The following is a 15,278-nucleotide window of genomic DNA, read 5'->3' as shown; positions in this document are numbered from 1 at the left end:
CTTAATACCTGGAATATACCAACTTTGCTTGATGCTGACCACGACCACAACGTAGAACTGCCCTTATTGCCCATGAACTGAAAAGATATAAAGCTGACATTGCTGCCTTATCTGAGACTTGCCTCTCAGGAGAGGGCATCCCAACAGATGCAGGAGAAGGATATACCTAATACTGGGGGCAGATAACCACACACGGCAGTATGCCTCTCCACCCTCCTATACGGTGCTGAATCCTGGACTACCTGCCAGCGTCACATCAAACAGCTTGAGTTGTTTCACATCCGATGCTTACAGAGCATCCTAGGACTCACATGGGAGGATAAAGTCACTCTTTCACAAATCCTATAGAGAGGAGGTCAACCAGCACAGAAACCATGCTCGCTAAAAAAGCAGCTGAGATGAGGTGGACATGTGTTCAGCATGCCTGAGCACTGCCTTCCCCGCCAGGTTCCGTTGACCAACTCCCTGCAGCACACCGCAACCCAGGGGGACAGAAAAAGAGATAGAAAAATCATATTATAAGGACAGCTCTGATGAAGTGCAGCATCATACCAAGAGATCTTGAAACCAATGCACCAGACAGACAACAATGGCAATCCCTCTGCGGCAAAGGAACCATTCATTTCAAAGAAGCTCGGAACCTGGCCAGAGGAGAGCACAGACAATGGAGGCACAACCAAAACAGAGATCTCCCCGCAAACTTGGACTTGGCATGCCAGCTGTGTGGCAGACTTTGTTGATCCAGGATGGTTTGTACATTCTCACACATTGACATCATACACAATGAAAAACACACCAGTTGTGGTTACTGTGTCGTCTTCTGTAGCAGAAGCACAGCTTTAAGTAAGTTATTGTGTGTGTGTGTGTGTGTGTGTGTGTGTGTGTGTGTGTGTGTGTGTGTGTGTGTGTGTGTGTGTGTGTGTGTGTGCATATCTTATCGACGGATAGATCAACACAAAAAACGACGAACGCCAGTAATTAAGGATGCTGTAGGCTTTGTTGGTGCCACAGGATTATAAAGTATATTATATTCCACCTAACGCGAGACGAATTTATTGGGCTGGGAGTGACCCATAAGAGTAAGAGAGTGTTAATACTTTCACCATTAATCCTCTCAGTATCGAGATAATTAGCTATTCTCTTTTAGCTGGCGTTAAACGATTCATCCACTCAGTCATTTATTTTTTCCTTCAGGACCTTAAGTTCTCAAGACTATTCAATTCAGACGTTTATAGCGAGGGTAGCCAGTCGGTCTTCCCTGAGTGGCATTAGGTGAACAATATGCTTCAACTATCCCTCGAACCTAGCACCCAACCATACTTGAACTGAACCCTCAAATATTTCATCATATGTTTCGTCCCTTGGGGTTAGTGGTCATGCTATAACGAGGAATACTGTGCTCTGCCCCGGCTTTAACAACACCCGCAGACAATAACTTAACCACTATCATTTTTCATTACCTTAGAGTGCGTGGCCAGGCTGTCTCATGGAGTGCTGTACTTTTGTTACGAGACTCCTATCTTAATTCACTCATCCCCAGCCAATCCTTGGATCTGAACCCCCTTTTTTTTCCCTACCTTAGAAAGCGTTGTTAAAGTGCGTGGCCAGGCTGTGACGAGGAGTGTCGTGGTGATGTTGTGTTCTTCTCCTTCCCTCAGCACCTTTACCTCCACCGCGCCATCATCACCAACATCCACCACACTCTCTGGTCTGTAGGAGAGTAAAAGGGTGGAAGGGAGTAGGCCAGTCTTGTTGCTGTTGTTGTTGTTATATTCTTATTCTTATCATTAAAATTTCCCACATGCCTGTGGGAAGCTTTCTTGTTTTGTCATTATTGTTATCATTAGTAGTAGTAGTAGTAGTAGCAGTAGTAGTACTGTTGTTATTATTATTATTATTATTATTATTATTATTATTATTATTATCATTATCATTACTTCTCCTAAATTTGCAATATTTCAAAGGTTGTTTGACAGCCGTCAAACTTGGCCAGCTTAGCCGGGCAGTTGTCTGCTTCTTTTGGCCAGATATGTTGGCAATACGTCAGACGGATCTCCGGTATTATCCATACAGCAGAAAAATGATTCCGCCACCCTGTCACAAGAACTGCTTAAGCCAGGAAGCTGAAACTTTACTACATTATAGCTTAATGCGGATGCAATAAGGAGAGGAGTAGGGTTGCAATCGGCTGATTATTCTCTGAGACAGCCCGGGATGAAAAACTGGGCCTTTTCCAGATATTCTGGATGTCACCTAATTTTCCACGAAGGATTAAAGCCAAAGCCACCAAACTTTGTGGACTTATAGACTGTGATGACCTAAGGTGACATGCACAAGATCAGTGACCTTGACCTCAAGGTCCCTTTATAGCTTGGTTTCTAGTACGCAATGACTGTGGCAAGTTTTTCTTTAACAAAATTGTCCCTGGACAATTATACGGTGCTGTAATTATTATTATATTTATTATTATTATTATTATTATTATTATTATTATTATTATTACTATAATTATGCCACATATGCCTACCTCTGACAACACATCATGGGTCAACCCCGTCCAGCTAAATTTTTCCCGTGGATCTGTCTCTGCAGTTACCACCCTTCCCCTCCTGCACCCGTACTGTATTCCCACATGGACCTATGCCGTCCACTGACCTATTTTCAAAACCATACGTTTCCCTTATTTACTTATTTTCTCCCCATGGACACACTTATTCCCCACACAGACCGTGGACCTGTTTCCCCCATGGATATATATGTGAGGCACCTATTCTCAAAATCAACTTGTTTTCACCATGAACGTACTTTCACCCACTGAACGTTTTTTCCTTTGCAACAGGGCTTACCTCTTGCCCCAGGGACCAATCTCCTGCTCACTGTGGCTTCACCTCGTCCACGTGGAACTACCGGTGCATTCCCTGTTTAATATGGCAGAACTTGCATGTTTCCGCCATGGATCTGTTTACCTCATGGGACCCTACTGAACCTATATTACCCCCACCCACCCACCACTCCAACAGTGTTCCTCAGTGGCAGCTGGATGACTCTGTGATTTCTCCCCCTGAGAGAGAGAGAGAGATAGATAGATAGATAGATAGATAGATAGATAGATAGACAGAGAGAGAGAGAGAGAGAGAGAGAGAGAGAGAGAGAAAGGGGGGGAAAAGCTTTTACAGTACCACTGATTATTCTCTTCCTCCTCTTCATAATGATGATAATGATGATGTTAATGATCTTCATCATCTTCACCATTACCTACCCCTCCTCTCTCTCTCTCTCTCTCTCTCTCTCTCTCTCTCACACACACACACACACACACACACACACACACACACACACACACACACACACACACACACACTTACCCGTCACTGTTACATAAGGTACAGTTGGCGATGACGACAGTAAAGTTTGTCAGGGTGGGTTGATACTGGCAGACATGCGGTGATGCCAGGGTGAGGGTGGGTGCAGTGGAGTGGTCGGGCTGGGCTGGGCTGGTGGTGTTGAGGGTGTAGGGCAGCTGTGAGGGTAGGGGCACCAATCGCCTAGCCTCGGGAACCACCAAGTAGCCTAACCCCACTGCGCCACTGGTAGCCATTAGCACGCTTAGTAGCAGCTGCAGTAATAGCACCAGGTTAGAGAGGGAAGAGTAAATACTGGACTTTATCTATCTATCTATCCATCTATCTATCTATCTATCAATCTATCTGTCTATCTATCTATGTATCTATCTATCGAGAGATTGTGTGTGTTTATGTGTGTGTGTGTGTGTGTGTGTGTGTGTGTGTGTGTGTGTGTGTGTGTGTGTGTGTGTGTGTGTGTGTGTGTGTGTGTGTGTGAGAGAGAGAGAGAGAGAGAGAGAGAGAGAGAGTAACAGCATTAAGAACATACTGCATGACGATAAAAACAAAAAATGACAATACCTTGGAATAACACAACACTGAAAAAATCACCACACTACGCAATACTACTGTACACGTGGCTATGCGGTGCTACGTTACGCTGCACAACACTGCATTACAACATCACATCATTGCAAGGAAAGATCTGTACACTCTAGCAGTCACAGTACTACGTCACAGCACCATGGAAAACGTAATGAGAGTTGGAAGAATATGATAAGGATAGAACACTGTGGTACTGTGTGGTAATATATGGCTGATATATCACTACACTGCACATGATTATAGCACTTTATTTTACACTGTTCTGCATTATATATTGCAGTACATTACACTCACCTATAAATATACTGACACATCAGCACTACTCCAGACTTCATCGCTTCCACAGTACTGGACTACGCCACACCACACCTTACTCAAACGCCGTAACACAGCACACCAGGCCACGGTACACCACGCCCCACCACACCACACCACACCACACCACACCACACCACGCCCCACCACACCACACCACACCACACCACACCACACCACACCACACCACACCAATACACAAAGGCTCTTATCCTCGTCACCTTCTAAGCAATCCAAGCACTTCTTCGAACATGAAACCCTGATGGTCTCCTGTCAGTAATTTATGATTTTTAGATACCGAAAAAGTTTGCAAAATAACATAGCTAACAATGAAGCATTCATGATCGGGACAACTCTAGAATTCTGAGTCAACGTGCGGGATGTGAGAATCAATTGGCAAGGAAGAGATGCTACACTCCTTTTACCCTAAACTGGCCTAGAATTGTTGTCTCTCCCTCTTGGACGCTGAGTTGTAGCAATATATTAACACTAGAATATGATGTTAGTAATGAAGGAGTGCAATGGAAAGAATGTGGAGCTTTAGCAATATCTCTTTCTGACACTGAGGCACGTGAAGCAAGCTGCAAAAAGACGAAAATCTGGGCCAGGGTGAACAAAGTGTAGTATGACTCCTGAGATATCAGGAATAAGGGTTTTGGTAATAACGGTAAACACACTACATTGTGAGAAAGCCACAAAACACTGGAATAACCTATTTAAATATCACAACACTGTAATCTCGCCACACCACACTGCAGTTCACTATACTATTCTCCCTCACTATAATGCCACACTACTACTATGACTCAGTGAAGTTGCAGTAACATTATACTCTAGTATTAACATCAGTAGCCTAGTCGCCACCCTAAACTCATGTGACTGTGAGCCCGGTTAATATCAGGCTAAAGTTACCCTCCTCTTGCGGTTCACTATCCAGTTTCCAGGAGATAAGGAGAGAGCTGTGGGACGCTTGTATAACCGGGCAGTGGAGCCACCAGCTACATCAGTGCCGCCACATGAAGGCATCGCCCTCCAATACCAGCATGACAATGTAACAGCAGCACTGGATTACAACACAGTGTAATGCAGCTCAATGCTACAATGATCATGGGAAAGCTCAAGGTTATTACTGAATAGATTTGGTTAAATTAGATGATTGGCTAATGCAGTTGTCTTGGTTTGTAATTTACTGACAAAAAAGGGCAGCACAAGATAATGGTTAACAGTTGTGGCGCTTTGGCGGCAGCAGGAATGTTGGTGTTGGATAGCAGCAATATAAGAGTTGGTGTGGACTCTTGTGGTTATCAGAACATTGCTGGCTAAGAAAACAAGTGTGTTTTTTGTTTCCATGGCGAATTTTGTCATAAATGAGTAAGTATGTGGAAAATCTTACTGATTATTTAGGTCGGCACTGCTTCGTCTGTGGCAGTTCTGATCAGTGCAGCGTGGGAGGTGTGTGTGTCCCCAGTAGGGCTGCCGATGCTGGTGCCTCGTGTTCGGAGGTTGTGGGCACTGGTGAGAGGCCACGCCTGGTGCTGAAGGTGTCAGGGCATTCTAATAGGTGCTGAGGCAATGGCAGGTGAGTGTTTCACAATACCTGCTCTCCTCTTTGCTTTTTTAGGAGATTAGGAACTAAAACACTTCTACCTAAGACGGAGGCGATGAAGATGGCTGCGAATGATGGAGTGCATGTGCTGAGTCCAACTGGAGTAACTGAGTCAGTGGCTGCTGCACACCACGTTGCTGAATCTGAAGACTGATTTACATAATTCGTATGATTTCGCGCTAGTAGGATATGTGAGGCACCTTTGATGATTTGATTAATTTGTGCTAAGCTGGGTGGCATGATGATGTCAGTAGATGGCATTGTTTGCTGCCATATTAGAGCATTAATTTCCTTGTATCCCGACGTGGCTGGGTACCCAGTTGAGGGACACGTCTACCCTGCCTCTGCAGGTCTTGGGCAAGGAAAAGGACTGCCTATAAGAGGTTAATGTTGTCTCCTGGGTTACATTGTGTGATAACTTGTATAGCTGTTTTGGAGTCAGTATGCATGAGGATACTGTACGTGTGTCTGTCTGTTCGAGCGCTGATCGGAGGGCTCCTTCAGTGATATCGAGTTCTGCTTGGAGGATGGAGGCTCTAACAGGAAAGTTACCACTCATGTTTAGTTTCTCTACAGACGAAGGAAGCTCCAGCATCACCAGAGGATGTACTGACTGACCCGTCAGTGTACACCAGGGAATCAGTGACGGTGATGGAGTCAGAGTGAGAGAGAGCTTCTTGACAACCGAGGAAGGGTAAAAGCTTCGGGACAGGATGCAGTATATGAAAGGAGTGGGATGGGTGGTGGTTCCCAGGGTGAGGGACAAATGTAACTGGGGTGGGAATTGTCTACTTCCTTGCTTACGACAATATCCTTAATGCCTATGGCGGTGATGGCCTCGGTGATGATCCAAGACATCACATAAAGGACGTCACCTCGGCAACTCAGTGCATCAAAGACGTTCTTAGTAGGTACAAGTGACTTTGGAAGGTGGGTCGTTTTCGCATAGATGCTGTGTGTAAGCAGTCATCTGTGACAGTGCTGGTCCTTTGTTGACGACTGCAAAGTTTAGTCAAGAGAGGGACATTTAGGAAGAGACACAGGGCCACAAACTGCAGGATGTCAGGCTTATTAAGTAGGTGGACGCTGAGTGTTATGAGGCATGAGGCACAAAGTCGACCAAAGATCCTATGGCCTGAATGTAAATAAAGTCTGTTTAGCATAGAAGTTGGCCGCACCTTTGAGGCTTGTATTGACTTTGGTTGCTACTTTTTCTTCCCGAAGGCAGGTACTTGATGTTTAAAAAGGCGCCACCTGTCAACCCACGCACCAGAGTATTGACGAAAGGAAGACATCTTTGTAGTGAAATGGGTACCTCTAATCCCAGTGCTGTAAGAGGTACCCCTTAACTCCTTCAGCCCCCGGACACCATTGTAGTTATGTTGTTGTTGTTAAGGAGATTTTTGGTAGGCTTGCGAGAGGACACAAGCAATGAAGAGGTTAATAATGACACCTTCCTTACCCAGCCCAGAACGTCCCTCCCAAACCAAATGAGAATACGAAGTGTCAGCAAGAATTACGTATTGAGTTGGCGTAGAACATTAGCTTTCCTACACCGACACGATTATGCTCAGCTCAGAAGACACTTTTTAGACTTTGATGAATTAACCTTAACTTCAACACGAGGAGAGTGTATGTGAGTGAGGTGGAGGGGGGAAGAGGGAGGGGAAGGCCAAGGATGAGATGGAGGGATAGAGTGGAGAGGTATATGAGAGAGGGGTGTGTGAGGTGGGAGCAGGGCAGTGAAATGGCAGGGAACAGGGCGACATGGAGGCGATTTGTTTGTGGCCATCCCTTACGGGATTAAGGCGTCTGGCAATAGATAGATAGACAGACGATTGGCCTTCTCTAAGCTGAACTGTACTGCATAATAGACTCCAAGAACGAGGCATCAAAGACCATATGGTACTAATTCAAGGCAAAAATATATGACTGGCAATGGAACAGAAACGGGGAGATGTAGAAGTGGTCTTGGCGTTGAAGTGGTCTTGGCGTTGAAGTGGTCTTGGCGTTGAAGTGGTCTTGGTGTTGAAGTGGTCTTGGTGTTGAAGTGGTCTTGGCGTTGAAGTGGTCTTGGCGTTGAAGTGGTCTTGGCGTTGAAGTGGTCTTGGCGTTGAAGTGGTCTTGGCGTTGAAGTGGTCTTGGTGTTGAAGTGGTCTTGGCGTTGAAGTGGTCTTGGCATTGAAGTGGTCTTGTTGAAGTGGTCTTGGTATTAAAGTGGCTTGGCGTTGAAGTGGCTTGGTGATAAAGTGAGTTAGGGAAGAAATAGCTTGTTGATAAAGTGGTTTCATTGGTCAGTGGATTGCAAGGCTTAACCGAGGCAGGAGGAAATGGTGGACGTCAGTGTGAGGTGCTTAGAGGATCCATGCCATGACACCAAAATGTATAAACTGATAGGCGTAGAGGGAAAGTAAAGGCCGGAGGAAACGCGGAAATATGAAGGAGAGAGGCAGGACGGAAGAGGAGAACCGTAAGGAAAGAAAGACTGGAAACAAATCGGCCCCCTTCAGTCGCCTCTTACGACAAGCAGGGATATTGAGGAGATATTCTTTCCCTTCTTCCCCATGACTTTTCCCTAAACTGAATGAAATCGTCTGCCAGTAGTAAGAATAATATTTGAAACACATCATCGGACTGAAGGATTAATACAAAAAATACATCATGGAAATAAAGGGATTAAGTAGGAATAAAATACATGTGGCATCATTATAGTAAAGATATAAAGTATGGCGTCAGTACCGATATGACTAGTCGGCTTGTTTATCCCTTGACAGAACTGGGCCACTCCCATCACTTCAAAATACCGGGTTGTGTTGTATGAAATTCGGTGAGCATAGTCACAGGGTAAGAATGGGTCTCTGAGTCTCTTTGGTTACTAGGCAAATCAAGCATTCAGTTTGACTTCACTTGGCGTTTAGCTGAGTTGAAAGGGGTTAGGGGTCTTTGTCATATTGGAACAAGGGAAGTGTAGATACTAGAGTGGAGTAATGGCATGTTCTGTGCGTCGTGGTGTGACGGGTGGAGCAGAAGGTCCATCATTAATATCAATGAGTGGACAAGGTCACACCGTGCCATATGACTGGTTTGGTGTGGCTTGTTCTACCTGTTGTCATGTGATCGTTTGTTCCCAGGGCCTGTAGCTTATATAAACACTGCAACACACTGCCTGAACGACTTCATCCTAAAATATAACTTATGAAACGGCGTTAATACCATGGATCTGTCATTATCAAGAAGTTGCCAAAGTGTTTACGTAACAAGAGAAAACTTAAACACATTTCACCTGACACAGCGCCAGTCCTACATGTACTGTTGCCCAGCACTAAACACTGAGGATCCCTCTTGTGACGCTTTGTGACTACTATCCAGTTACTGCTACTCTTTGTAGAATATTCTCGTTGGCTATGGAGGCTTCCTAGCACTTTTTCCATACCAATTATCTCTGCATATCGTACGAGTAGCATGTTTTGAATCTCTTCTACGTCATTTGTGGCGTTCTGATCGATATTAGAAAAACATAATCAATACAAGATATATAATACTGAAGACCGTAAGAAAGAGATGAGGTGTTCAGTTTTATGTAGTATTCCATTTGGTTCCCATATGGGTCCTCAGTTGCTAATGTCATCTGTCTGTCTATCTATCTATCTATAGGTTACCCAGGAAACGTGTGCTAAACTGAGGGACGCTATGCTGACTAATTTTAAATGAAAGGTCCTATATCAACACGGGCCCAACTCTCATCGCTTTCAGAGCTACAGTTACTGATACCTTATGGGTGAAATTGATCTGTCTCATATTTCCCTCATAAGGTCATCAGTAACTGCGGCTCTGTGGTGGTTGGGAACTGGACGCACATTAATATAACAGTTATTACAGTTAACCCAAAGAATAACCTCCTGAAGTGTGGCAGTTTCACGGGACACCCTGCATGGAAGCATAGCCAGACAGACAGAAATAAAACTCACTTTCTGACCATAACATGTCCATTCTTACCTGCCAATATTCCGGTGAAGGGTGCACCTACGAAGACACGGTGGGATTAAAGGAAAGGAGAAGTGACAAACAGATAGACAGATGGATAGGTAGATACACTGATTGCTTGCTAACCAGACAGATAGATAAATAAAAAATAGACAGACAGATGAATGAACAGAAAGCATGATAGAACCAAGACGCACCTTTTTCACTTTAAAATTCCTGCTCATATCAGCCAGTAAGCAAGTGATGGTCCCACGAAGGCCATGATGGGGTAAAATGAAGAGATAAATTGACATACAGATAGACAGATAGATAGATAGATAGATAGATAGATGGGTAGATAGACAGATCCAAAGCTCATCTCACCTTAAAGTTTCCAATCTTATCAGCCAGGATGCCAGTGAGAGGAGGTCCCACAAAGTCCACGATGCGGTTAAGTGAAAAGACAGACAGACAGATCGATCGATAGATAGATAGATAGACAGATAGATAGATGGATAGATAGACAGATCCAAAGCGCATCTTCTCACTTTAAAGTTTCCAATCTTATCAGCCAGGATGCCAGTGAGAGGAGGTCCCACAAAGTCCACGATGGGGTTAAGCGAAAAGATAAATACATAGATAGATAGACAAATAGATAGATAGATAGATTGATAGATGGATGGACAGATAGACAGATCCAAAGCCCATCTTCTCACCTTAAAGTTTCCAATCTTATCAGCCAGGATGCCAGTGAGAGGAGGTCCCACGAAGGCCACGACGGGGTTCAGGGCGAAGAGTAGAGACAGCTCCCTCTCGGTGATGCCCAGAGACCTCGCCTGCAGGGTGAGGAACGGGAACAGGCACATCATGGCTGGACACAGAGAGAGAGAGAGAGAGAGAAGGTTAATTAGCCTCGGGATCAGTTATATTGGGTTAATCCAGCTGGCTCGTCTCAACCTGGTGGAATTTGGTCACATGACATTCGATGTGAGCTGGGAGTAGGGCAGTGAAATGGCAGGGGACAGGGTGACATGGAGGCGATTTGCCTGTGGCCACCCCTTACGGGATTAAGGCGTCTGGCAATAGATAGATAGATAGATAGACATTCGGTGACCCTAAGTTATGAGGTATGAGTGAGTTTAATTATTACCTGGGCCAAGATGAACATGTTTTGGGCTCTGTCTTTGTCTGTTGGTAATATCTATCTATCTATCTATCTATATCAATCAATCAGTCTATCTATCTATCTATTTATCAATCAGTCAATCAATTTATCTATCTATCTATCTGTCTATATGTCTATATATCTATCTATATACCTATCTATCCATCTATCTATCTATCTATCTATGTATCTATCTATCTATTGAATGGAACTCCACCAAATTTGGACTGGTGAGTGAGGACCTACAGAGGAGCAACTGACTAAATTTTGGATGAAAAGTGTCAAGGGTCAAGGTCACAAGGGAATGGTGCTGCATCGTGGAGGTATACGCTCCGTGAATTCTCTTGATTACCAGTCAGATCAGCCCTCCAGTCTGACAGTGCCATCACCTGAGCTGTGAGGGGTGAGGAGTGTTTGTCAGATTAGAACACTTTGTATCTATTGCCAGACGCCTTAATCCCGTAAGGGGTGGCCACAAACAAATCGCCTCCATGTCGCCTTGTCCCTCACCATTTCACTGCCCTGCTCCCAACTCACACCCCCCTCTCTCATATACCTCTCCACTCCGTCCCACCATCATCCTTGGCCTACCCACCCTCTCTCCCCCTCCACCTCACTCACATACACTCTCCTCGTCAGTCTCTCACCCTCCATCCTGTCCACATGGCCAAATCACCTCAGTGTGTTTCTCCTAACGCTTCCTATCACATCCACATGAAGGTTAGAACAAACACATTATAATTAAGTTTAGGTTCAGTATTTATATGTTACGGTGCAGCTGAGATGGGTTGCTGTGGAAGAATTATAGAGAAATTGTATCAGACGGCAGAGATGTCCAATTTTAAATAATAAAGTCAAGCTGTGTATGTATGTGTCTGTCTGTGCGTTTGTTCATTTCCTTCACGAGAACTGTAATAGATAGCCACATAATTCTTCTTGCATTAGGTCGGAGTAGGTCCAGGGAGTGTCAAAAACAAGCAAAATTTTGGCGATCGTACGCGACGCGACGGCGCGATTTTATTGGAAACTGTGACACCGAAATATACGAAAATAATTTATTCGACTTTCTGGTCAGAACTGACCATTGTGGGCTTAATAACGGTGTGGATAGAAAGATGATGGTATTTGTAAACATTCTGTGATGGAAGGAATATTAGTTAGTCCGGCAATTTTTGTATGTAAGCACTAGTTACAAATGACAGTAAGTAAATGAAGTTATAACTGTAAGAAATTAACACTTAGAAATGTGCAACCCAACCAGAATTTCAGCATTGCATATATTTAATGGAATTTTACACACACACACACACACACACACACACACACACACACACACACACACACACACACACACACACACAACACCCCCCACACACACACAACACCCACCTTCCCATCCACCCCCACCACACACACACAACACAACACCCACCTTCCCATCCACCCCCCCCACACACACAACACCCCACACACACACACAACACCCACCTTCCCATCCACCCCCACCACACACACACAACACCCCACACACACAACACCCCACACACACACACAACACCCACCTTCCCATCCACCCCCACCACACACACACAACACCCCACACACACACACAACACCCACCTTCCCATCCACCCCCACCACACACACACACACAACACCCACCTTCCCATTTACCCCCCCCCCCACACACACACACGCAAAACCCCTGTATGGGAGCAACGCCTGCCATTGTGAATACGAGTTTGTGTACCTCCACCTTTATTCTTCATAGTCACCATCACCATCACCATCATCATCACCATCACTGTTACCAACATCATCATAATCATCATCATCTTTACCCCCTTCATTATCATCATGGCCATCATTATCATTCTCATTAGCACCATCTTTTCTCATCACACACACACACACACACACACACACACACACACACACACACACACACACACACACACACACACACACACACACACGCACACAATGACCTCCACTTCTTGTTATGCCACTCTTTAACATACCTGTCACCCATACCAGCATCCTCTCTCTCTCTCTCTCTCTCTCTCTCTCTCTCTCTCTCTCTCTCAGCTGGTGTATGTAATGGTCAACACATATAAATCACACACAACCTAATCATGTCATATTACGGTTTACCCCGGTCGCATCACTTCTTGCCTTTTAACATATTAACACTCAGGCTCTTATGACTCATCTAAACAACATCGTCTGGATAAGGTGAAATTTAGACTTGTTGCTCGATAAGGAAGCAAGTGGTACCATAATTGACACTCTCAGGCTCCTATGCTAATTCAACTTCATAAAACAGACTTATATATGTAGGAAGAGGCCACTAAAATTACCTCATTTTAACTTGGGCCAGATTTTCGTCCTTTTGCAGCTTACTTCACGTAGCGCAGTGGCAGGAAAAGACAATGCTACTGCTCTACATCCTTTCTCTAGCACTTCTTCGTGACTAGAACCACATCCCTCTGTTCATCTATCTTTACAGCTCAGCGTTCAAGATGGAGAAGTGGCAATTTTAGACCAGGTAAGAGTGAAAGTAGTATATAATATTGTCTCCAATACTTCTGTCACCACGCCAGCTCATGACAGTCAAATATAGTCAAGTGAGAGTGGGAAGTGAAAGAGCGTTGTAGTGTGGATGTGGATGTGATAGGAAGCGTTAGGAGAAACACACTGTGGTGGTTTGGCCATGTGGAGAGGATGGAGAGTGAGAGACTGACGAGGAGAGTGTATGTGAGTGAGGAGCGTGTGGAGTTACGTAGAGAGACAGACTGACAAGTGAGGAAGTGAAGGAGCGTTGTGGTGTGGATGTGGATGTGATAGGAAGCGTTAGGAGAAACACACTGAGGTGGTTTGGCCATGTGGAGAGGATGGAGAGTGAGAGACTGACGAGGAGAGTGTATGTGAGCGAGGAGCGTGTGGAGTTACGTGGAGAGACAGACTGACAAGTGAGGAAGTGAAGGAGCGTTGTGGTGTGGATGTGGATGTGATAGGAAGCGTTAGGAGAAACACACTGAGGTGGTTTGGCCATGTGGAGAGGATGGAGAGTGAGAGACTGACGAGGAGAGTGTATGTGAGCGAGGAGGGGTGGGAGTAGCGTGGAGAGACAGACTGACAAGTGAGGAAGTGAAGGAGCGTTGTGGTGTGGATGTGGATGTGATAGGAAGCGTTAGGAGAAACACACTGAGGTGGTTTGGCCATGTGGAGAGGATGGAGAGTGAGAGACTGACGAGGAGAGTGTATGTGAGCGAGGAGCGTGTGGAGTTACGTGGAGAGACAGACTGACAAGTGAGGAAGTGAAGGAGCGTTGTGGTGTGGATGTGGATGTGATAGGAAGCGTTAGGAGAAACACACTGAGGTGGTTTGGCCATGTGGAGAGGATGGAGAGTGAGAGACTGACGAGGAGAGTGTATGTGAGCGAGGAGCGTGTGGAGTTACGTGGAGAGACAGACTGACAAGTGAGGAAGTGAAGGAGCGTTGTGGTGTGGATGTGGATGTGATAGGAAGCGTTAGGAGAAACACACTGAGGTGGTTTGGCCATGTGGAGAGGATGGAGAGTGAGAGACTGACGAGGAGAGTGTATGTGAGCGAGGAGCGTGTGGAGTTACGTGGAGAGACAGACTGACAAGTGAGGAAGTGAAGGAGCGTTGTGGTGTGGATGTGGATGTGATAGGAAGCGTTAGGAGAAACACACTGAGGTGGTTTGGCCATGTGGAGAGGATGGAGAGTGAGAGACTGACGAGGAGAGTGTATGTGAGCGAGGAGCGTGTGGAGTTACGTGGAGAGACAGACTGACAAGTGAGGAAGTGAAGGAGCGTTGTGGTGTGGATGTGGATGTGATAGGAAGCGTTAGGAGAAACACACTGAGGTGGTTTGGCCATGTGGAGAGGATGGAGAGTGAGAGACTGACGAGGAGAGTGTATGTGAGCGAGGAGCGTGTGGAGTTACGTGGAGAGACAGACTGACAAGTGAGGAAGTGAAGGAGCGTTGTGGTGTGGATGTGGATGTGATAGGAAGCGTTAGGAGAAACACACTGAGGTGGTTTGGCCATGTGGAGAGGATGGAGAGTGAGAGACTGACGAGGAGAGTGTATGTGAGCGAGGAGCGTGTGGAGTTACGTGGAGAGACAGACTGACAAGTGAGGAAGTGAAGGAGCGTTGTGGTGTGGATGTGGATGTGATAGGAAGCGTTAGGAGAGAAACACACTGAGGTGGTTTGGCCATGTGGAGAGGATGGAGAGTGAGAGACTGACGAGGAG

The 15,278-nt window shown here is 45.5% G+C and overlaps 2 protein-coding genes across 2 annotated transcripts in view; both read right to left on the bottom strand.

Annotated features, from left to right (window-relative positions):
- Window positions 1–381: 381 nt before the first annotated feature.
- Window positions 382–10,288, bottom strand: LOC145409802 (uncharacterized). Its single transcript, XM_080280109.1, has 4 exons — window positions 10,216–10,288; window positions 3,366–3,616; window positions 1,578–1,710; window positions 382–465 (listed from the first exon to the last, which is right to left on the bottom strand). The coding sequence occupies exons 2-4, from the start codon at window positions 3,596–3,598 to the stop codon at window positions 382–384; spliced, it is 450 nt and encodes a 149-aa protein (XP_080136235.1). The 5' UTR covers window positions 3,599–3,616; window positions 10,216–10,288.
- Window positions 10,289–10,375: 87 nt separating this feature from the next.
- Window positions 10,376–15,278, bottom strand: part of LOC145409781 (uncharacterized) — a 32,566-nt gene continuing 27,663 nt past the window's right edge. Inside the window, exons 2-3 of the mRNA XM_080280087.1 lie at window positions 10,525–10,702; window positions 10,376–10,394 (exon numbers count right to left, since the gene is read on the bottom strand). Coding sequence (XP_080136213.1) covers window positions 10,376–10,394; window positions 10,525–10,702 — 197 coding nt within the window. The remainder of the gene's footprint in view (window positions 10,395–10,524; window positions 10,703–15,278) is intronic.

Source organism: Coenobita brevimanus, chromosome 83 (assembly GCF_032717465.1).
Source record: "Coenobita brevimanus isolate Jiangsu-jjx chromosome 83, ASM3271746v2, whole genome shotgun sequence".
NCBI classification, from domain to species: Eukaryota; Metazoa; Arthropoda; class Malacostraca; order Decapoda; family Coenobitidae; genus Coenobita; species Coenobita brevimanus.
Note: the sequence above shows the minus strand (reverse complement) of the source record. Positions and strands in the feature narration are given on the sequence as shown.